The sequence below is a fragment of the Martes martes genome (genome assembly GCF_963455335.1).
Source record: "Martes martes genome assembly, chromosome: 7".
Lineage (NCBI taxonomy): Eukaryota > Metazoa > Chordata > Mammalia > Carnivora > Mustelidae > Martes > Martes martes.
Genome location: NC_137894.1, coordinates 72,534,396 through 72,558,160, shown reverse-complemented (window position 1 = coordinate 72,558,160; position 23,765 = coordinate 72,534,396). Strand labels below are relative to the sequence as shown.

The 23,765-nt window shown below is 46.3% G+C and overlaps 1 protein-coding gene across 4 annotated transcripts; it reads left to right on the top strand.

Moving 5' to 3' along the window:
* Nucleotides 1-868: 868 nt before the first annotated feature.
* Nucleotides 869-23,765, top strand: LOC308345762 (uncharacterized protein C14orf93). 4 transcript variants are annotated; one of them, XM_080808215.1, is made up of 7 exons: nucleotides 869-927; nucleotides 13,380-14,313; nucleotides 16,787-17,107; nucleotides 20,943-21,004; nucleotides 21,220-21,323; nucleotides 22,407-22,519; nucleotides 22,792-23,765. In XM_080808215.1, the coding sequence occupies exons 2-7, from the start codon at nucleotides 13,714-13,716 to the stop codon at nucleotides 23,209-23,211; spliced, it is 1,620 nt and encodes a 539-aa protein (XP_080664341.1). In that variant the 5' UTR covers nucleotides 869-927; nucleotides 13,380-13,713; the 3' UTR covers nucleotides 23,212-23,765. The 4 variants fall into 4 exon arrangements, with proteins under 4 accessions (XP_080664341.1, XP_080664343.1, XP_080664340.1 ...); XM_080808214.1 differs by having other exon boundaries at nucleotides 891-927; nucleotides 13,262-14,313; XM_080808217.1 differs by lacking the exon at nucleotides 16,787-17,107 and having other exon boundaries at nucleotides 875-927.

Sequence of the window (23,765 nt, the reverse complement as noted above, 5' to 3'; positions counted from 1 at the left end):
AACCGGAGAAAGCCTGAAGTTGATGCCGACAGGAGAGAAGGAAGTAGTCTGCGCTGACTGAAACAGCTGAAGAATGGATAAAAACTGACTAGTCAGAGAAGAGGAAACAGGCATTATTCCACGCAGACAGGAGCACTTGAGCAAAGGAATAATTCGGGGTTGAAAAGGTGAGGGCAGTGGGAACCAAGAAGGAACAAGGGTGTGGGGCCAGAGCACGGGCGGTTTAACGTTCAAGTACAGGCCACAAGGTCCTCATGCAAGAGGTAAAGGGGAGCCATTTTAGGTTCCTGGGAATGTTATTTTAGCCAGGTGAGAAAAACTGGAGACTCAGGCTGAGCAAAAGCAACGCCGAAAGTCTATTTTGTCCTTCACCTTGCTTGAAATGTTCGTTCCCTTAAAGGTGGGAGTGTCAAGCAACAGACACGACCCAGGGACGTTCTACCTGGAAATCGTGAGCTCAGGCCGACGCACCAAGTCCTTGATGCCTAATTCCAGTCTGGAATTTTACTGACTAACTAGCTAACCAAGTTTAGCAAATTGTCATAAGGAGCTTGCTCACTGAACTGTTATTCGTATTGATGCCCGGGGGGGCGGGGGGGGGCTCGTTTCACTGAGAAAGGACGATGGGAAAGGGTGAGGAAGGAGAGAAAGTGAAAGGAAAGCGACAGAGGTGGAGAAGGGGATAGATGTGAACCCACCGCGAGGGTCCAGCCGGGAGGGCGTCGGGGTCGGGGGTCGCGGGGCCCTCAGGGGCCCCCTGGGGACCCGGCCTCGGGCGCGGCGCGTGTGCTCGCGGGCGGGGTGCCCCCGCGGCCGCCGGCGGCCAATCCGGGAGGGCGTCCGGGGAGGGGCGGGGCTTGCCGGCTCCGGCGCCGCGAGTCCTCCTTTTTGCACACACACGAATACAAAGAGCCATACGACCTTCGGGTATCCTTTTTCCATTTTTTTCCCCCTCCTTAATCTTGTGTGTGTTTTCAAAATTTTTAAAAATAGAGATCTGTGGCAGTGCTGGGGTGCGGAAACTGTTGCTAAGGGGAATTTGCGCTTTCCCCCGTTTCTTTTTCTGTCTCTCTTCCTCTTTCTTTTTTCCTGGTCAAGGTTTTAAATATACCAAGAAGTTGAGAAGCAGGATGGCCGTGTACAACTATTTCCAGCCAAATTTATAGAGTTTTTTTTCTTTTTGTTATCACAGTTTAAGAACTGGTAAATTTTTGTGGTCGAGGTATTTAAAAAATTTAGCTGCTTGGGGAGTATAGATTTTTTTTTCCTTTTTTTTTTTTTTTTTTTTTTTAGGCGGGGTGAAGGGATAATGTATATTTCTGCCACGGGCAACGTCAAGGGCAACGTCGAAAGAAGCGGAGAATTGAGACTCCCTCACAAAGCTGTTTGCGTGCGTTTTACACACCCTCCCCCAGAACCAAAACCAAGTGGCTTGAATGTGGCAATTGTCCAAGGCCAATAGGTTAAAAATGTTTGGATATTATAATTGAGACACTCACCTCCCCAGGGAGGTGGGCAAAGCCCTTCTTACAAATGTCTTACATTTTCATGAAGACATTGTGTGCGTGTGTGTGTGTGTGTTTGTGTGTGCGTTTTGAAGCAAATGATTTTATAAAGATTTATCTTGGGGTTTTGTGCTTTGTGTATATGTACAGTATGTGTATATGTGCCATATCAGATTTTGTTTTCGAAAGAGATTACCTTTGATTTTATGTGTGCAAAGTAGCCCTTATTAGGCTGTGATTTTTTTTTTCTGTTGTGTTCCCAAATGTGATCCAAACAGGATTTCGTGTGCAAATTAGAGCTTAGAAAATCCTATGCTCAGCATACTTAGGCACTTTCATTTTATGTGCATTTACTGTATTTTTCTACTCCTCTTTTAAAGTACCAGATTAGTGAATAATTAAATAATTCCCAGGGAGTATATAGTCCATGTGGCAAATGAGGGTAGGCAATTTATTGAATCTGTGGTTCGAAGCCTTCTTTAGTGACTGTTTTGCCTTAAGTGGTTTTGCTTTTTATTGTCTCACGTTCCTAAATGTACAGCTGTGTATATTTTGGCCTTTATGTGTGGTTTGGTTGGTGTGTTCAGAAGGGAAGTTCTCTCTTGGCTTTTTGACAAAATGGTCGTTTATAGGTTGGGATATGTTTGAAAAGCTCCACAGCTGGCGAAGTGTCAGGAAAATAATGCAGTCAAGTGCAAAGCTCAAAAACCATTCATGGTGGTTGAGATGGGAGAGGGGCAAAGAGGAGGCAAAGGCAAATAATACATAGGAGGGGGATAAGAAATGCATTGTGGTTATCGTGTTGCATTTTTGGATTGAGTAGCCTTCTCCCCAGGTCTAAGAGTCACAGAGAAAAGGGTAAGAAGAGGAGGACAGAACAAGCTCAGAGCAAAGCCTCCTGTTACATGAGCCTTCGTCTTACTTCATTCTGTTACTAAACCACTGTCTCCTATTAGGAGTCATAGGGAAAATATATTCAAATCGGTATTCACAGATTGGAGTGAAAGCATAGGAAGTATATGCGATGATGAGGGAGAAACTGGAATGTCACCAGTGAAGCAGCAACCAGGATATTTAAAAGGATCTACTGTAGAGTTCAAATTTAATTACAACAAAGCTTCTGTAGGAGGATGGTAATACATTTCCATTCCTCAGCCAGAGCCCTGCTCAGTTTCAGGTAGTATTTAGGGCGCCTAAACAACAGCTTTAGAATTACTTGTCCAGGTCTTGAAATTCATTATAATGAAAGTGGCCCTCTGTGGGCTCTCTGGGCTTCTCACTTGTACTGGGTGTTATTTTTATTTCCTAACAATGCAAGCCAGATCAGTACTTAATAAATACTGTCTCAAATGTGGATCATTCCACAAGTTTAGACCTGCATGCAAATCTCTGAAATCTAGTCAGATTCCAATGACTCTGTGGTGGCAGCAGTGCTGGGAATTTTTAATGGAGTTTTGTTCTCATTGTTTTCCACATCACTGCAGGTCATCACTTTTTTAGCTTCCCGGGAGAGAGCTTGTCCCAGAGAGGTACACAACCCAAACTTCTAACTTGCTATTTGATTTTTACTAGGAACCTAGGCTCATGCCCAGTGTCCTCGCGTTGAGTCCCACGAACATATCGTTGGCTTGGCCTTCCTACCAAAGCACAGCTAAACTCGGATGACTTTGGGAATCCCGGGGCTCCTAGAGATGAAAACTTTGAACTAAGGGAACTTCCACTTTTGCTAGTGGTATCTGAAAGATCCGTAACCAAGGCCGACAGGAATTAAAATCCTTCCACCACCAAATGTATGAGGCCTGTTTGTGGCACTGAATTTATAATCGTGTACACGCAGCTTTCTAAGCAGCGACGAACAAACCCAAGTAAACAAAACAAAACAAGCCAAAGATGGCGCCTCATGGCCTTGAAAAAGCCTCGCAGTCTTGTCCCTCCCTGAAGTGGCCCCTCCCTTCCCTGCTCGTTGAGTGATTGTGGATTGCAGCCAATAACCTCCCCGGCCCTGCTCCCCCGTCGTCCAGTCGCCAATCACCGGGAGCCAGAGGACAGGCGGGGCGGTGCCTCCCCGCGTGCGCGCGCTGGCGGGGTACACGGGCCGGCGCCGCAGTCTCTCTCAGCCGGGCCGCGCGTTCGTGTAGGCGCCGCTGAGTCAGCTGGAGCGGCGGCGCGGGGCACACGCGGTGGAACACCGGTGACGGAACACCTGTAGGGCTGCCAGAGCCGGGCCGCAGCGGGAAGTTCCCGGTGGCTCTCCGCCCAAGTCCGCAGCTTTTGTGGCCACGAGTCTACCCACGGTGGCCCGGCAAGATCCCCGATCGGGCCACGGGGCTGTTTGCTCCTACACCCCTTTCCCCGGAACCCCCAGGCCACTCTGCGGTGAGGCTCAGGGGCGAGTCGCCCTCACCCGTGCGGCCTGACCCGAGGGCAGTGCTCGAGCTCTGTTCTCCCAGTGTCGGAAATGGTTCTGCTGTCCCTGGTGCCCACCTGTCATCTCTGACTAATATTTAATCAACTAACATTTACCGAGGGCTCGCAGGGCACATGATGTGGCTTTAGGAGCTAGCTTTTCATTTTTCAGTTGATCCAGAAATGCAGGACTTGTCCTTTATGTCAGGCACATTTCTACGGAAATCTTAAACCGAGAATTTTAATCTTAGCCAGTTGCATTTTTAACACATGTAAATAGAAAGGACTGCGGCGCTAGGCTAAAAACTCTTAAACCACTCTACAAGTATACTTGGAATCTTCGGATTAGTGGAAGCCTTTTCTTAGGATCTTACTCTCCCCTTAGGTCTACATCTCTTTGTCTTTTTTAACCCCTGAAAATTAGGTCCTAGATTTTCTCTGCAAAGCAGTAGATGGGTCGATCTTTCAAAATGTAGGAAAGTAATATTTTCCGGTATTTGCTTTCCTGCTCTGGTGTGATGAAAGTGCTCTTTTTTGATAGGAACAGGTGAGCCGTATTGCATCTCCAGGTGGAGGAGCAGGGCTGACCAGCACCGTTGGAGCTTTAAGTGGCCATTTTCCTTTTATTTCTTAAAATGAAAATTACGGTATGAATTGCTGTGCTTTCAGTAATCACATTTAAGGAAGTCCACTGCTAGCCTGACCCTGAATGAGTCAAGGGCCCATTACAAAGACATACATCATCAGAGTGATACCATATCATACACATCTATTAAAGAGTGAGGAAACTTTTATTTTTCATAGTTTGGAGGTGAACTCAGTCATGCAGAAAATTCAAACTCAGAATGGGTTGAAAGCAAGCAAGGGAGCTGCCAAGAGGATGATATATTTAGTTCTAACACAAATACATGTGACTGGGGAGGAAAGGGGTAGTTAAGATTATGGACAGTCTCACCCTGAACTGTCTAAAGAAGATGACTTTTCTTTCTTTTTTATCTAAATATTTATGAAGAAAATACCAAAATTATTGGAAAGTACATTTTCTGGGCCCCTTTCACATGTGTTAAAATTAGACCAACACTGAATGAACCCCAAACATGTATTTTATGCAAACTTAAGTTTGGCAGCTGCCATCACTTTGTGTTGGCAACTCATCAAAAGAGTAAAGATCTTTTTCTTAAAACTCAATTCTAAAAGTTGATAGCATTTTGCAAAAGACTTGTATATTATTCTGTGGTGGTCAACCTTAGTTTATTCCTTTTCTTTTTTCCTTTCTGGAATGAAAATATGAATTCTTGGCTTGCAAATAAATTAGCGATCTGAATTGCAAAAGTTGACCGTATTAAAATGTTTGAGAATGATGGTTTAGACACTGCCCACATAATTTACTATAGTTAACCATTGGTTTGCCAAACAGTGCATGAATGGCTTCATATGTTATTGAATTAAAGTTATACATCTTGAGAAGTAAAATAAAGATAACAGAATAAAGTTTATGTACCTTAATAATATTGACAGTGTTAAATGGGCTCTAGAACCATAAGCCAGTGCTGGAAAAAAGCAAGAATAATTAATTATGTTAGTTTGGAAGCATTAGGAAAGGATTTAACAGGTTTGTAACAACAGATAATGCTGTACTGTTTATAGTAAAGTTCTATTATCAATTTGGATTATTCATACTGAGGAAAATCTGCCTCTAAGTAAAAAGAGAGTCTTAATACTATATCTCTTTGTCTTCCTCTCGACACCTCAATGAATCTTTGCTCTGTATTCATTTTTCTTCTCTGTAGTTTTAGGGAAAAGTTACTGTTCCTTCCTTCTCACATTGGGAGGATCCTTCCTAGAAGAAAACTTTAATTCTTTTCTAATATCTTCATCTTTTACTTTCTCACAGCCGCCTTCTTTTAAGTCTTGTCCTTCTTTTCATTTCATTTTATTTTTTAAAGTTTTTATTTATTTATTTGACAGACAGAGGTCACAAGTAGGCAGAGAGGCAGGCAGAGAGAGAGGAAGGGAAGCAGGCTTCCTGCTGAGCAGAGAGCCTGACGTGGGGCTCAATCCCAGGACCCTGAGATCATGACCTGAGCCGAAGGCAGAGGCTTAACCCACTGAGCCACCCAGGCGCCCCCCCCCCATTTTATTTTATTTTTAAAAGATTTTATTTATTTATTTGACAGAGATAGAGATCACAAGTAGACAGAGAGGCAGGCAAAGAGAATGGGGGAAGCAGGCTCCCTGCTGAGCAGAGCCCAATGCTGGGCTCAATCCCAGGACCCTGAGATTTAAGCTGAAGGCAGAGGCATAACCCACTGAGCTACCCAGGCGCCCCATTTTATTTATTTTTCTTTACTTTTCTTTTCTTTTTTTTTTTTTAAAGTAGGCTGCACACCCAAACTGGGGCTTGAATTCACGACCCTGAGGTCAAGAGTCATATGCTGTACTGACTGAGGCAGCCAGGTACCATTGGTAGTTCTATTTTTAATTTATTGAGGAACCTCCATACTGTTTTTCCAGAGTGGTTGCACCAATTTGCGTTCCTAACAACAGTGCACAGGGCTCCTTTTTCTCCACATCCTCGCCAACACTTGTTGTTTCTTGTGTTTTTTATTTTAGCCATTCTTAGGGGTGTGAGATGATAGCTCATTGTGGTTTTGATTTGCATTTCCCTGATGAGTGATGTTGAGCATCTTTCCATGTGTCTTTTGGCTATCTGTCTGACTGTCTTCTTTGGAGAAATGTCTCTTCATGTCTTCTGCCCATATTTAAATTGGATTATTTGAGGGACGCCTGGGTGGCTCAGTTGGTTGAGCGGCTGCCTTTGGCTCAGGTCATGATCCCAGCGTCCTGGGATCGAGTCCCACATCCGGCTCCTTGCTCCGCAGGGAGCCTGCTTCTCCCTCTGCCACTCTGTCTGCCTGTGCTCACTCTCTCTCTCTCTCTGACAAATAAATAAATAAAATCTTAAAAAAATAAAATAAATTGGATTATTTAGGTTTTTTGTGTTGAGTTATATAACTTCTTTAATTTTGGATACCTTTATTGGATATGTCATGTGCAGATATCTTCTGTCTTTCAGTAGGTTGTCTGAGTTTTGTTGACTGTTTCCTTTGCTGTGCAGAAGTTTTTTGTTTTGATGTAGTCCCAGTAAGTTTGTTATTGTTTGTTTGTTTTTTTTTTTTGGTGGGGGGAGGCACAGGGAAAGAGAATTTTTTTTTTAAGATTTTATTTATTTATTTGACAGGCAGAGAGAGAGCATGAGAGGGGAGAAGGTCAGAGGGAGAAGCAGACTCCTTGCTGAGCAGGGAGCCTGATGTGGGACTCGATCCAGGGACTCCGGAATCATGACCTAAGCCGAAGGCAGTTGCTTAACCAACTGAGCCACCCAGGCGCCCCGAAAGAGAGAATTTTAATCAGGGTCTACGCCCAGTGCAAAGCCTGACGTGGGGTTCTGTCTCACCACCCTGAGATCATGGCTTGAGCCGAGCCACTTAACTGACAGAGCCACTCAGGCACTCCCCAATAGTTTATTTTTGCTTTTGTTTCCCTTGCCTCAGGAGATATATCTAGAAAAATGTTGCTGTGGTTAATGGCACAGAAATCACTGACCTTTTTCTTCTTTGTAAATATAGTGAAGTTCTAGAGCCTCTTCTGTCTTCCTTGTTATTTCCTTCCTTCCTTTCATAACTAAACTCTAGAAGACTTGACTTCATGTCTTGTTTGCATTTTCTCTCCATCAATTCTTCTTTCATCTACTGCTTTGTATGACTTTCACTGAAAAATTACCTCTCTGGTCATGACCAATGACCATCACAGACAAATAAAATGTATCTCCTTAATTTTCATCTTCTTTAGTCATTCTGCTGCACCTGTCACAGTTGCTTAGATCCACATTCTTGAAATTCTTTCTACTTTGGCTTTCATAACACTCTTTTTCTCCCACCTCACTGACCATTCTTCTCTTTTAATGAAGCCTCTTGCACAGATTGGCTTTAAGCGCTGTCCTTGGCCTTTACATTTCACACTTTATCCTTACTCTGTGGAGAGTGCATTCACTCTCAGGTTCAACTACCACCCTCCAGCTAAAGATTCTAAATCCGCATTTCAGCTGTGACCTTCCTCTTGGTTTTGTTTTGTTTTCGGTCCTAGTCAGTTGCTATCAGGACATCCATTTAAAGATGTTGCTATCAGTTTGAAATTTAACTTGTCAAGTAAATACACATCTGGGGTGCCTCGCCAGCTCAGTTGGTAGAACATGTGACTGTTGATCTCGGGGTGGTGAGTTTGAGTACCAAGTTGGGCGTAGAGCTTGCTAAAAAAAATAATACATACATAACACATACATATATACACACACTTTTTTCTAACATGGTGGTGCCTCCTCTCAATGTCCTCATTTCCCTTTTTTTTTTTTTCCTAAGATTTATGTAAGAGAGATAGAGTATGTGCGCATGTGCGCACGTCAGCGGGTGGGGGTGGTGGGGAGAGGCAGCGGGAGAGGAGAGAATCTCAGGCAAGATTCTCTGAGCACAGAACCTGATGTGGGGGCAATCCCACAACCCAGAAGATCATGACCTGAGCCAAAACCAAGAGTGGGATGCCCAACCAATTGAGCCACCTCAACGTTCTCATTTCTGTCATTCTGTTAATGGTACCATCTGCTGACCCTCAGATTGATCTTGAAGTTGTCTTTGCCAGTATTTCTGTGCCCCATATTTATTAAATAAAGAAATATTATCAGGTTTTCTGTCAGAATGTTGAACCTTCATATCCACAACCCTCATTCTCAACTCACTTCCGGACTGAAGAGTCTCCTAATAATATCTAACCCTTCCACTTTACGTGTCTAAGACAGGGGTCAGCAAATTGCCATCCATAGGCTAAGTCCGGCCTGCCATCTTGGTTGTTTTTTTTTAAGATTTTTTTTTTTTTAATTTATTTGACAGAGATCACAAGTAGGCAGAGAGGCAGGCAGAGAGAGAGAAAGGGAAGCAGGCTCCCCGCTGAGCAGAGATCCGATGCAGGGCTTGATTCCAGGACCCTGAAATCATGACCTGAGCGGAAGGCAGAGGCTTTAACCCACTGAGCCACCCAGGCGCCCCCTGCCATCTGTTTTTGTATGGCCCATGACCTAAGAATGGCTTATATATATTTTTAATGTAAGTGTTAAACATAATATCTTATGACATTTCTGTGTTCATAAATAGATTTTATTGGAACACAGTCATTGTTTATGTATTGTCATGTTTATGTATTGTCCATGGCTGCATTGTGCCACAATGGCAGAGTTGAGTAGTTATGACAGGAACCACATGACTTGCAAAGCCAAAATTACTCTGTCTGGTCCTTTACAGGAAATAGTTTGCTCATCCCTACTCTAGGAGTTTCCTTAACATGGCTTTCAGAGTCCTGTGTCAGCTTTCCATACCTTTGCTCTGACCTCACACACGTACAGTGTAAATTCCTATAATGTTTGTTTTTCCTCTCATCTCTCATGTCTTCCCACCCTATCAATTCCTTTTATACATTGCCCAAGGCTTAGTTGGAGGTTCTTCTTCTGTAAGACCCCTTTCTCATATGATTTCGTTTCATTGATCTCTCCATTATTTTGAACTATCTCCTCAAGAATTTTTGTCTGCACCCATATTTTTAGGCACTTGTGTATATTCTGCTTTGTTTCTTAGACATTCCATTCTCACATATGCTGTAAGCTTTTTGCATGTAGGGACTTTGTCTCCCCTTCATTTGAGTACTTAGTGGTGGCAATCCATTTTGGTGACTCATCCTTCAGCATGGCCTTGCATAGAGAATTTTTAGAAACTTTTTTTTTCAACTTGTTTTTCTGTAATAGGGATGTATGTAGCTAATGAAATGTGTGTGCTTTGTTTTTAATCCAACTTATCCAGCATTTAGATTATTATCTGGTTAGGAAATATTATAATGTGAAATATTCCTTTATTACCTGCTGGCTCTCCTTTCTTTCCTTGTCCTTTCATTTCAATGTCTTAGAGATTAAGTAAATACAGGAGCCAGGAAAATTAAGTCAGCAGGAATGTCCCCAGAAACCGAGTAAGGGTTATTTGAATACTCATTGTGCTATAGTGCACTGTACCAGGTTTATATAGACCGGTTAATAAACAAACAAACAAACAAACACCAATTGTTGCTCTGAATGCGAAATTCTAAAATAGACATAGGGGCACCTGAGTGGCTCAGTCAGTTAAGTGTCTGACTCTTGATTTTAGCTCAGGTCATGATCTCAGAGTTGCAAGATTGAGCCCCATGTCAGGCTCTGTGCTGGGCATGGAGCTTGCTTAAGATTCTCTCTCTCTCTCTGCCCCTCCCCCCCCCAAATAATAATAATGAAAAATAAATAAATAAAACCATCATAGGTAGTTTTTTTTTTTTTAAGATTTTATTTATTTATTTTTTTTTTTTGAGAGAGAGAGAGCACGGGTTGGGGAGGGGGCAAAGAGAAAGAGAGAAGCAGACTCCTTGCTGAGCAGGGAACCCCACACAGGGTTCGATCGCAAGACCCTGAGAGTGTGATCTGAGCCAAAGGCAGACGCTTAACTGAGCCACCCAGATGACCCAGACGTAGTTAGGTTAATATACAAAATAGAAAAGCAGAAAGAAATTGAGGAACAAAATTACAGAGACAGTAGAATTATGATTTGGGATGGGGGAGGGGCAAAGGGAGAGGGAGGGAGTGATTTTTTTTTTTTTAAAGATTTTATTTATTTATTTGACAGATAGAGATCACAAGTAGGCAGAGAGGCAGGCAGAGGGAGAGGAAGGGAAGCAGGCTCCCTGCCGAGCAGAGAGCCCTGGGATCATGACCTGAGCTGAAGGCAGAGGCTTTAACCCACTGAGCCACCCAGGCACCCAGGAGGGAGTGATTCTTAAAAGCAGGCTCCATACCCAGCCCAGAGCCCAATGTGGGGCTCAGTCTCTCAACCCTGAGATCATGACCTGAACTGAAATCAAGAGTCGGCCGCTTAACCAACTGAGCCATTCAGGCACCCCGAATCATGATTTTTTTATGTCAACACAAATATGAAAATATATCATTAAAAGCTAACAAAGTTGTATATTATCCCCAGTCTAAAGCCGGTTCATGAGACTAAGCAAATTGCAAATACTTTGTTTTCTCAATTACCTCTCTAATGTATACCATAGAAGCTTTTATATGCATACATGCATCTTTGTAGACTTGAATTTATTGTTGCTTAGAAATTTGTTATTAAATTTAGGGGGGAAATCCCTCAAGTTCCATTTCAAGGCATACTGCATTTTTTTTTCAAGATTAGGAAATCAGGATGGAGCTCCAGGATGGAACACAAAATATTTCGGGAATAATCATCCTACCATCCAGCTGCTATTTGCGGGGCACTGACTGCGTGCCAGCACTCTGTAGGTGCCTTACCTACATTACATATGTGTAGTCGTCACCAAAACACTCCAAGTCAGCAGAGAGGAGAGCGCTGGGGCTCAGAAGAGGGAATCATTTTTCCAAGTTCACACAGCTGTTAAGTAGTGGAGCAGGATGAGAAATACATATATTTTTTTCCTTTTTTCTTTTTCTTTTCTTTTTTTTTTTTTTTAACATTTCCAGTTCAGTGCTGTTTTGGAATGATGACCTGGGAGTGACCATTCAAGGGGGAGAGAAGGGCTTGAGACAGGCACAGCACTGGCAGGGGTTAAGGCCCTTGCAAGAAAGAGTAAGTGTATGGGGCAAGAATGTAGCTGTTGTCATTTTGGTACCAGAAGGGTTACCCACCCAGTGTGCCAACCTGATGCGTCTTAGTATCTGATTTTATAAATACTGAACCCAACTGGCAACCATTTGTATCTTATCTTCTACATAACTATCTTTTTCTTACAGCAGCCGTGTTTCAGGTGAAACTCCTTGCATGATGTTGGTTAAAAACCCTGCAAGAACAGTGAAGGCCCTTATTTAGGAAGGGAAAGAATTTATAAATGCTTCATCCATAAACTGACACCGGACTCGTTTACTGCCTTCCTCTAACCTTTAGTTTCAGGTTAAGCTTGCCTTCCAGTGACCCTAATGACAGAGAAGCTGCAAATGGATATGAGTGAAGTTCTTACATGTCAAAACCTGGCACAGAAACATTTTTGTTTGTTTGTTTGTTTTTTATGTATAAAAGGTGGGAAGAGCAAATCAAAGGCTATTCTTTAATAGCCAAATGTAATTAAAATGCATGGTCAGATGTACATTTTAGTACCGCAGAGGCATTGATATCACCTGTTTCTGAAATGAGACTGCTGATTCAAAAAAAAGAAACCCAAATCTCAATATATAGAAAATTCTCTTACCCGCTTCCTCTTTTTTTTAATTGTGATGTAATGGTATCATTTATAGGGTAAGATGGAAATGTATCTCTTGTGGAAACTGTAAACATACTTAAGATTCTATCACTTAGGGAGCTTCAGACAGAAGGATTTTTTTTTTTCCCTATAATCAAGTATTTAGCAAAGACAACATGAAGCTCCTTGGACTGTGCTCAGTCATACAATCCAACCCTCCCATACCTTTTTTCTTTTTCTCCTAGAGTAGTTTAGTTGCTTACCTACAGTGATTCAAAAGTGAGACACTTTGGCTTATCATCAGTATTCTGGTTTCGTCTTTGATGGGGCTGGTCATGTGGGGACTGAGCTATTTTGACATGCCTTTTGAGCTTTGTCCCTCCGTCAAGGAGCTTGAGAAGTGGAGATGAGGGGCCTCAGAGGTGATTTCTCTGACCTACCAGCTGTAGGATTCAGAACAGCTGGATTCCTTTTCAGAGGCTGGAGGCCCAGATGCACAACCGTGAGAGCCAGGGGGCTGGGTGGCCTGTGGTCACCGCAGCTTGATTCTCTGATGCAGCTTTTTCCTTCCTTTCCCTGCCCCATACCCAAAGCGCCAGTGATAGAATCTTGTAAGGTTGGTGACGTGTTGAGGGCTGTCGGCATATTCCTTACTTAGGAGTCTTACTCTGAATGCATGTGTAAGAAAATTATAGAGAGGGTAGAATCGTGATTCTCTATGTCAACAAAAAGTGGTTATCAGTTAAAAAAATAAGCACTAGATTGAAAGTGGCAATAACTGGATTCTGCCGTCTCCCTTGACCTTGAAAAAGATCTATAACTCGTCTGCATGTCTCTTCGGTGGACCTGGGGTAATATGTGTTTCCTAGAGCTTCTGTGTGGTTGAGATAACCTGCAGGAAGTGTTTTGAACTCCTTAAGGAATGATGTCAAGGAGACAAAAGGCAATGACTGTTATTACCACAAAGATAGGGAGGAGGTAAAGACAGATCTGCATTTTCTTCCTTAATCTTCTCATCTTTCCAGATGCTTGTGGGTCCTTTTGAGTCCCCCACCCCTCTGTTCCTCAGGTTGGAGTGGTGGTGGGGTTCCATGATTGGGTGCAGGAAGAATACCTTCTACCCCTTGACACTGTATTCGTCAGGAAGGCCTGTGTAGGCACCACCCTTTTTGGGTCAGGGGTGAGTGGGACCCCCAGCACACTGTGCTGGGAGAGCACGGGATCTGCAGATAAAAGAAGGCATCTCTCTGCAGGCTGAAGACAGGCAGCCATGGAAGGTGTACTCCTTCCTGGCTTGCCTACTCCTCCTTCACCCAGCCCACCGCCTGGTACCCAGGCTCCTCTGGTCACCTGCCATGACACAGGAAAGTGAATCCAAAGAGGCTGGTGCTTCCTACCTGCCTCGAGTGGGGCCGACTGGAAACACCTTTTGAGCAGCCCAGCAGTGTGAGCATACTTGTTCCCGCTGCCATCAGCCATGTCCTTCAGTGCCACCATCCTCTTCTCCCCTCCTGGTGGCAGCGAGGCCAGATGCTGCTGCTGTGCCTGCAAGAGCGAGACCAGCGCGAGCAGCGCAGGGTCCCAGGGCGGGAACCCTCCCACCAGCACCCCCATCACAGTGACCGGACACGGCCTGGCGGTTCAGAGTTCCGAGCAGCTCCTGCACATTATCTACCAGCGGGTGGAGAAGGCCGTGGGCCTGGCCGAGGCCGCTCTGGGGCTCGCCAGGGCCAACAACGAATTGCTGAAACGTCTCCAGGAGGAGGTGGGTGAACTGAGGCAAGGGAAAGCCTCTGCCCCCGACGAGGATGCAGACAGCCGGGCTCACGGCTCCCCGCCCGAGGAGCCGGGGCCTCTCAAGGAGAGCCCCGGGGAGGCGTGCAAGGCGGCGGCCGCGGCAGAAGAGGAGTGTGACAGCGTGGGCAGCGGCATGCAGGTGGTGATCGAGGAGCTGTGGCAGGTGGGAGCCGCTTCGGCCGTGGGGCCCGGGCCCTTGGGCTTCCCCGCCGCGCAGAGAGACGCGCGGCTCCCGGGGTGCCCTCTGGCGGCCGGCGACGCGGCCCCGCTGCTCAATCCCGTGAGTAGGGCCGCAAAGCGGGACGCGCGTGTCGTAGGGTGGCTCCCGAGGGCTTCTCCGGGTCTGTCCCTCTTCCTTCTGCCTCCCTCTGGCTTCTGTCCAGCCTTCAGCCTCGCTTTTGGGGGTTACTTGTGCGCAAACAGGACAGCCCCGACCGTCTCTTGCCGGCGGGCATAGGCAGCCCTCGTGTGCCTGGCTCGCCACCTCAGCCCGTGTGGCAGGAGCTCGGCTCCGGTGTGCGGGGCGCTGGCCGTGCCCTCCGCTGCCTCTCAGGAGCTCTGCGTGCCACCCTCTCTTCCACAGCTGGCTCCGCTGCTCCAGGGGCTCTGCCTCTCCTGGGGAGGAGGCCTGCCGCGCACAGACGGCTCATTCATATTTTATCACGGGCCCTCCGCCTGCCAAGAGGAATTCAGTGCAGAGGGATGGGAATGGAGGTGGGGCAGGCAGAGGTGGAGAGAGAGGGAGAGGGACGGGGGAGGGACGGAGAGGGAGGAGAGAGGGAGAGGACAAAGGGAACGGAAGGACAGGTGTAGGGAGGGAAGGAGGCAGGTGGAGATAGGGTTGAGGAAGGAGGGAAAGTGAAAAGAGCACAGAGGAAAGGCGAGTCTAAATGGGAAGAGAACTGAGGCGGGCAAGAGAACGTGGGGGAAGGTGGGAAAGAGGTGGAGGGGAAGGAAAAAAGTGAGGATGAGAAGTGGACAGCTGGGAGTTCCTGGGAAGAGAGAGACACGTTGTTGTCGGGAGAACAAGGGGAGCAAGCGGGCATATTTTGTGAGTGGGAAAAGACACAGAAGTACACTGTGATATTTCAGTTTCTTTACTGCTCAGGGCCATCTGAGCAGGAAAACCCTGGCTGAGTGGAGTAAAAACTGCAGAGCGTGGCGCATGGAAGTACGAAAAGGAGATGGAGCAACTAGGGAGATCACAGAGATGGGAAAGTAACAGATGTGTCACCACTTGAGAGACAGTGGGAGGTCTGTCAGCTTTCCTCCTCCATGGTCCCTCCCCCCACACCCTCTCTTTCCTCCTCCCTCTTGCACAACAAGGTCCAGACACCCAGGAAAGAGAAAAGGAGCAGAGCACACAGGGGAGATGGAAGGGAGGAAACTCCCAGCCCATCTGCTAGATCTGAGAAATGAATGTAGAAGTCCCTGTCCCCCTCCAGTGTCACGCTGTAGCTGGTCGCTGCTCCCTGAAGGCCTAGCCATGTGGTGGGCAACGGCCACTGCTGCTTGCCCTACTCAGCCCGGCCAGGACTCTGGAGGGGGGAGCTGCAGGGAGGTGGGAGGAGGCAGGGGGCACTAGGTACCAGGCTAGGCGATGCCCTGAGCTTTGGTTCTGCCAGGCAGAGAAGGCTTCCAAGCTGACAGGATGGAATTAGATTTCGCAGCGCAGAAAGCAGCTCACAGGTCTATAAATCTCAGCCTCCTCCCCCGCTTCTTTCTGTGTTTTTTTTCCCCCCACTTTCACTGTTTTGTTTTCTTGGCTGCAGAAATCCCCCCTCCTTTCTTCCCTCTCTCTCCTTCCTCCCTCCTTCCTTTCCCTGCCCTGTATGTCCTTGAGTGAGGGCACAGGCAGCAAGTGGATGTCAGGACAATGACAGTCGGCCAGGGCAGGATCAAGGTGGGGGCACAGACAGGTCCTGTGAAGGGAATGGGGTGCGGAGGGACAGTTGGTGCCAGCCTCTCTAGAAATTTCTGACTTTTTTTTTTTAAGATTTTATTTATTTACCTGATAGACAGAGATCACAAGTAGGCAGAGAGGCAGGCAGAGAGAGAGGAGGAAGCAGGCTCCCTGCTGGGCAGAGAGCCCAGTGTGGGGCTCAATCCCAGGACCCCAAGATCATGACCTGAGCTGAAGGCAGAGGCTTAACACAGTGAGCCACCCAAGTGCCCCATTTTATTTATTTTTTCTTTTCTTTTGTTTTCTTTTTTTTTTAAGTAGGCTGCACACCCAACCTGGGGCTTGAATTCACAATCCTGAAGGCAGAGGTTTAACCCACTGAGCCACCCAGGTGCCCCGAAATTTCTGACTTTATATCTCTCTTCTTTGCTCCCATTTTTCTCCTGTTTGTTGTTATCATTTTATTTTCTTATTCTTTCTCTTGCTTGGTGTTCCTTTCTTATACTTCCTCCCCCAATCCTTTTAGACAAGATACTTGCCTGGCTATGATTCTTACACCCAAGAGCAAATCATAGATGATTCCTCACAAATACAGCATCAGAAACAAGCCTTGCCCTTGTAATCAGTCCTGTGGGTAACGATTCAACTAGAGAGGCCGTGTATTTCTAAGAAATATTTGCTGATACTCCCGTAGGAGTCCCCGAGAAACAAGCTGTTGACCATTAAAGACTGTGCTGGATTCCCCCTGCTTTCTGCTCTCTCTGTTCACTATCCTTGGCCAAAGAATGATGGTTGACCGAGTTCCCCTAAGCCTGGATGGCTAATGGGCTATTCTTTTTTATGTTCTTAGCTGGTGGATGATTATGTGGCCTCTGAGGGTGCAGTGCAGCGGGTGCTGGTCCCTGCTTATGCCAAGCAGCTCTCACCAGCCACACAACTGGCTATCCAGCGGGCAACCTCAGAGACAGGGCCAGAAAATGGAAGCAAGCTGCCACCACCCCGCCCCGAGGACATGCTCAGTGCTGCTGCTGCGCTGGAAGGTGCCTTGGAAGAGTCAGGCCCTGGGGGAACAGGGGAGCTGAGACACTCTCTAGGGTTTACCGCTTCCCCATGCAGGACCAGAGGGAGTGGGCAGAAGAACTCCAGGCGCAAGCGGGATCTGGTACTCTCTGTGAGTGAGCTCAATTCTATACATTTTTCTTCAGTCTGGAGAGAGAAATGAAGAATGAAGTGTGGGTTGATTTTAAACGTCCCATGTTGAGTGAATGGGGTCCTGGATCCTACTGGAGGGGGAGGGAAAACAAGGAGACAGGTTGGTCCATGGCCCTAAGGATGGGCAGGCCCCCTGCTAATCAGGGAACTTCTAAAAAAAAATTTATTTATTTATTTGACAGAGATCACAAGTAGGCAGAGAGACAGGCGGGGGGGTGGGGTGGGGCATGGGGAAGCAGGCTCCCTGCTGAGCAGGGAGCCAGATGTGGGGCTCAATCCCAGGACCCTGGGATCATGACCTGAGCTGAAGGCAGAGGCTTTAACCCACTGAACCACCCAGGCGCCCCACTGGGGAACTTTTAAAAGGCTTTTCCAAATAGCTTGAAATACTCTGTTTAAAGAGAAAGGTTTTCTATCACCTCTCCTCCCCATGAACTAATAGTCCTGATGGGAAGATCTTTAAGGGATTGAGCGGACTGACCACTGAAGGGTAGCACGGGAAACAGCCTACAGATGACAGGTGTTCAGGGTAAGCAGCAAGGGACCCCTTGGCAGAATGGCCAAGGAATACTGAGGTGGCCACAGCCCAAGGGCGCAGAGGGCCCCTCGTCTCTCAGCTCGTTTAAAAAGGTTTGGTGAGTCTAGGGATTCTAAGAGCTCTTGGCAGGGAAGGTACTGGGCTGAACCAGTTGGGCCTAAAACTTGGGAGTGGCTTGGAGCCTCGGGAGCACCCCTAAACATCCTTCAGTGCACAGGGCAGCTGCCCACAATGATTCGATCTAAAACGTCCGTCGTGCCAGGGTCAAGAAACCCAGCTCTTGGATCGCCTCTGCATCCCCAGACATCTTTCTGATAACTGTGGGGGTGTTCTTTAGCTAGATCCTGTTCATATGGACTGTAAGGCATTTCCCTTCTCTGGCTCATGGCTGATAGAGTCATTGGAGAGTTCTGTTTAGGAGGGGAGTTCACCATTCACACCCACCGGAAATCTCATCACAGTCTAGCCCTGTTCCTCTTGTCACAATATTAATAAAGGTTGAAGCCCACCCAGTACTGTGCTTACCGACTTCATCTTAACTGAAGATTCTTTCATTACTTCTTGCTTCTTTTTCCTTTGTCTAAGGGCTCCTGACTCTTACCCTTCCTTTCCTCTGGTTTGTTTTTACATTAAGGGCTTCTTTCCTTCCCTGGGAAGGAAGACACCATTCATAATCAGAATTAGCTGTTTTCTAACCTTCATTTTAAATTTTGGTTATGTTCAGGGATAGCTCACTTATCAAAAACATGGAATGGGTTTAGTTTTTCTGTCAGAAACTTCTGGCCCAAGAGTGCCACTCTTGCTGCCAGTGACAGAAATGGAGGCATATACCTAGAAATGCATTGCAAGGGATTTCCCAAAACTTCACAGTGTTTAAATCATGAATAAATGCATAATAATTACAATTTGCTTAAAAATGGGACTTTTGACCATTCCCAGTTCTTCTTCCTACCTCCTCCAGCGAGAGGTCTGGGGTTGAAGCTTGGCTGCTGCCTGCCTTTTGGAGAGCCCGGTGGAACTGAGGACCTTACAGGAGGATAATGTGCTCACCCCTCCTGCTCCATTACAGATGCTTGAAAGGGCTCTGGAGGACCAGTCAGGGAATTTTGCTGCCCATCCCAGAGGAAGGTTTCAAATGTACTTGTGCCAGACTGGTTTCGAGGGAGAGGGTTAGCTGCAGGCCTTCAGTCTTCCAGCCTTTAGCTCTGGGAAGGAATCAGAGAGGCATCCCTCCGGTCTGCTTGGGTCGCTGGGGATTGCTGCTAGGGATCCAAAAGGACCAAATGGGAACCACAGACTTCTTGGAATGCGGCAGATCCCAGCCACCCCTTGGGGAAATGTATTTATTTTTAGCTCGCTCAGGAGGTAGGTGAGCCAGCAGCCTTCACAGTCTTAACACTTATTATTGTCTTAGAGTATTTTCCCTTTCCACTTCAAGCGTGGTTTGATTTTTATCAGCTGATCTCTTCCGATCCACTTGAGTTGGAAGCTGTGCACCTCCTCTCCCTTTCTCTTTCTGCCTCCCTCCCTTCCTTCCTTCCTTCCTTCCCTTCCCTCCCTCCCTTCCTCCTCCTCCTCCTTCTTCTCCTTCTTCCTGCAACACTTTCAGATTCTTTCTGAAGCATTCACCCATCTTTTGTGATTCCCTAGGTTGGGACTCTGTGAAGAGGTAAAATAACCATATCAAATATGAAGCTAATTTAATAACAGTCCTTTTTATAAAGTGGAGGTCCTAACCATAAACACTTGATGGTACTTTCCTAAACAGATATGGTCAGTCAGTCCTAGAGGCAGAAGGGTAAACTGGGGACTCCTCAGCAGCTGACGTCCTGATATGAGTCCATCGGTTTGGGACTGGCAATTTCCACTGACCGAGGGAGCTTGGGATGAAAATACCACCAGAAACACTGGAACTAAATTTAATTGGAAGAAATGTAAAGTCCTGCATCAAAGTTAAAAAAAAAAAGCAAACAGTTGCAGAATGGCATAAATAGTAATCCATGTGAAAAAATGGACTCGAGTTGACTGTAAGCTCACTAGGAATGAAAACTGTGACTTTAGGAATAGGGGTGACATTGCTAAGAAAGGTAATGCCATCTTGGGTTTCATTCCTAGAAGTGTAGTGTGCCATTCGGCGAAGTAATGCTCCCTTTGGCCTGGTCTCCACTGACGCATTAGATTCCGTTCCCACTGCCACGTTGTCCAGGGGACACTGGCAAGCCAGAGAGCCTGATGGTTTTGAGAGGCGTCTGTCTGGAAACTGTGTCATGAGGAATGGCTGAAGAGCTTGGGGACATTTAGCCCGGATAGAAGACCTGGGGAGTACACGAGAGTCTTCAAAGATTTTAGGTGCTGTTAAGGGCAAAACTGGCCAGATTTCGGGGTCTAAGACAAAACTTTTTAACAATCAAGGATGCTCAATAGTAAAATAAGCTGACTCAAAAGAGTAGTGAGAACCCATTCTTAAAGGTATGCAAGCAAAGCTGAAAGTAAGCCTGTAGAATGATGTGAGGTTGGGTGATAGCGTCTCCAAGATCCTTTGCGTTTCACATTTCTGTTACTTTAGGTTTGTGTTTTTCAGACCATGGTGTGTGTACCCTTGAGATTTGTGGTAATGTGCAAAAGAATATACTTAGGGCATTTTCCTGGGTCCTCAATTTTATGAGACATTAGAATTTCTTAGACATTCAGAAGACATTTTTGAAATTTTTATTTTATTTAAGTTCAATGAATTAACATATAGTGTAGTGTTGTTTTCAGAGGTAGAGTTCAGTGATTCATCAGTTGCATATAGCATCCAGTGCTCATTACAAGAAGACATTTTTAGATTAAAATAAATACAGATACATTGTAAAGAAAACTTGAAAGTTTGCAAGAATAGGGGCCCTTAAGGAATGTCCATGTGCAGTAATCCTGGTGTATATTTGCTCTCTCCTGGTTATTAGGAAGGATTATGTTTGTGAAAATGTCTGAGACCTTTTCCCCTAGTGGATTATATTCCCCAGAAAAAGAAGTGAGACCAGGGATGATCCTGGAGTCCTCGTACAAATTAAATGTAAAAGGACCACAAAAGGGAGGACGTTTGAAATACTAACTTGAATAGGCTCTCTGGCTAAGAAGGGGCACCAGCAATGGTGCCCAGCCCATGGGAAGGATTCAGGCAGAGAACCCCATAGGGATGATGCCTAGGGCACAGAGGAGGGTTTCATCATATCCACTCCCAGCTTGAATCTGTATTTTTTCTTTTTTCCCCTAGAAATTGGTCCACAATGTGCATAACCACATCACCAATGACAAGAGATTCAATGGGTCTGAAAGGTATGATCCTCTTGAGGGAAAAGAATCACAGGGTACTCTGCCTCTTCCCCCGGAGGGCAGTAGAGGGTTACTCCAATGTAACAGTGAGGCTAAGGTTGCCCCCTGCATCCTGTCCTTGGCCATGGGGGAGTTTACCTCAAAGTTGATTTGTGCCAGGAATCTCTGTCTGGCTTTTAAAATGCTGACTGCCTTGTTCATGATCTTCTTTGTGGCAGCATCAAGTCTTCTTGGAATATTTCAGTAGTGAAGTTCCTTCTGGAAAAGCTCAAGCAGGAGCTGGTGACCAGTCCCCACAATTACACTGATAAGGAGCTGAAAGGTGAGAAAAATTGAATTAACCCCCATCCTTTTGCCACTCACTGTTCTTGGTCAGAGAAGAGTTGTAATGGAGGTGATTTAAGCGATTTTGAAAATAATGGACTTAAAATATTTTTTTTGGCTATTCTCACATCTTTACAGGATTGTTTTTCTTTCTTTCTTTCTTTGAGAGAGAGGGAGAGATGGAGCAGGATGGGGGAGAGGGAGAGAATCCCAAACAGACTCATCACTGAGCACAGAGCCCCAATACGGCTTGATCCCAGACACTGAGAGCACAACCTGAGCCAAAACCAAGTCGGAAGGTCAGCCGACCTTCCGAACTGCCCAAGCGCCCCTTTTTCTTTCTTTCTTTCTTTCTTTTTTTTTTTTTTTTAATATTTATTTATTTTGGGGAAAGAGAGAGAGAGTGTAAGTAAGGGCAAGGGCAGAGAGAGACTCCCCACTGAACATAGAGCTGACTAGGGGCTCCATCTCAAGACCCTGAGATCATGACCTGAGCCCAAATTACTCAACCGACTGAGCCACCTAGGCACCCCAGGATTGTTTCTAATTGCCTTTTTATTCCCCTATCCCACTTGAAAATAGGAGAAGGAAAGGACTAACACCAGCAGGCATGATATTTCCACAGGGCCTGAATCTAGGGCGTTACAAAAAGGAAGTCAGAATCCAGGCCTGCCCTTTTGTCCCTAAATATTACATCCTGGGTTTTCTACTTTCCTTACTCTTCTCTTATTTGCCCATAGCTAACCCTGCAGCATTAAGAAAGCTTCTGCTGAAAAACTGCTGGTAATCCACTACCGGAAGAGTAGAATGGGGATGGGTTTGATTAATCAAGCCCAGGTTGGGGGAGGAAGCTACAGAGCTCGGACTTGTTGAGTGCCAGTGGGAGATATGGGGGGAGTCAGTGCCGGACAGGGAGGTGAGCAGAGACAGCCAAACCAAAGAGGAGTAAACAGATGCTGATGGGTCTGTGAGAAAGCCCACCGTCCAGAGTGATTCTCACCTTCCCAGCCAGTAGTGTTAGGGCAGAAAAAAAAGGGCTGAGGACCTGCTCTCTGCCCCCTCCCATTTCCCTCCTCACCAGGAGCCTGTGTAGCCTACTTCCTCACTAAGAGGCGTGAGTACCGCAACTCCCTGAACCCCTTTAAAGGCCTGAAGGAAAAAGAGGAGAAGAAGCTTCGAAGTCGCAGATACCGGGTACGTTTCTAGGCCTTCCTTTCAAGATACTAAACACTAAACCCTACTAAGCTGCAGTGGGAAGAGCCAAAGGACGTGGCATCTGAGGATAGGGTTGAGAGCCAGGAATGTTGGCAGATAAAGGAGGTGGGGGGGGCAGTTCTAAGATGACTTGGGGGCTAGGTTCTCTCAGACACAGATTTTATACGGCCTTCTTCCTACGAGAACCCTCTTCCCAAATCTAATCCACAGTTTGTTTCTCTTCCTGTCTCTACCCTGGGCTCCTTCCTTAGCTTTTTGCCAACCGATCCAGCATCATGAGGCATTTTGGACCTGAGGACCAACGCCTGTGGAAGGATGTGACAGAAGAACTGATGTCAGATGAAGAGGACAGTCTTAATGAGCCAGGTGTCTGGGTGGCCCGGCCTCCCCGCTTCCGGGCCCAGCGCCTCACGGAGCTCTGCTACCACCTGGATGCCAACTCTAAGCATGGCACTAAAGCCAACCGTGTGTATGGGCCTCCCTCAGACCGATTACCTTCTGCTGAGGCCCAGCTCCTTCCACCGGAACTTTATAATCCTCATTTCCAAGAAGAGGAAGACGAGGGAGGTGATGAGCATGGACCTGTCTCCCCATCTTTCGACCAACCCCACAAAACCTGCTGTCCTGACTTGAACTCATTCATTGAAATCAAAGTGGAAAAGGATGAATGAAATCTATAACCAAGAATAACTCTCGCTTCTGCCACTCCCCATGTCCCAGGAATGGGGCTTCCCAGAATAACAAGATGTCCTCTGCAGTCTGTCTCTCTTCTCACCACAGTCTCTAATGGAAGTGAAGCTGGCAGCTGTGGTGGGATAAAAAGACTTACCTAGAAGGGGGACCTCCCCGCTCCCCGTGAACGGCAAGCCAGAAAATGCTTATTTCTAAGCACACACAGTGCCTCGGGGTGCCTGGGCTGTGAAAAGGAGGAGGATGGGTCTAAGAAACATGAGGCCTTCTTGACATATGCCACATCTCGGAGTTGGTTTTTTTTTTTTTCTTTTTTTTTCTCTGGTTTCACTCAAATCTCCGGGAAGCTGCCCTGGTTGCACATTCTGCTTCCCCCTGACTGCTTGTGTGGCTCTGCAGTGGCTGCAGCCTGGGACCAGGCCGGGGTCTTACTGCCCCCTGGTGGGCAGTTCTGTCATGGGCTGGAGTCTTCTGAGCACCACTCCATTCCTATTTGGGAATTGGGAGACTAATATAATAGCTGTTGTTTATTGAA

Bases quoted from the DNA above. Each gene is read 5' to 3' on its own strand.
- LOC308345762 (XM_080808215.1), top strand. From the start codon at position 13,714: ATGTCCTTCAGTGCCACCATCCTCTTCTCCCCTCCTGGTGGCAGCGAG. The intron at 14,314-16,786 runs GTGAGTAGGGCC...TTATGTTCTTAG, and splicing joins CGGCCCCGCTGCTCAATCCC to CTGGTGGATGATTATGTGGC. The intron at 21,005-21,219 runs GTATGATCCTCT...TCTTTGTGGCAG, and splicing joins AGATTCAATGGGTCTGAAAG to CATCAAGTCTTCTTGGAATA.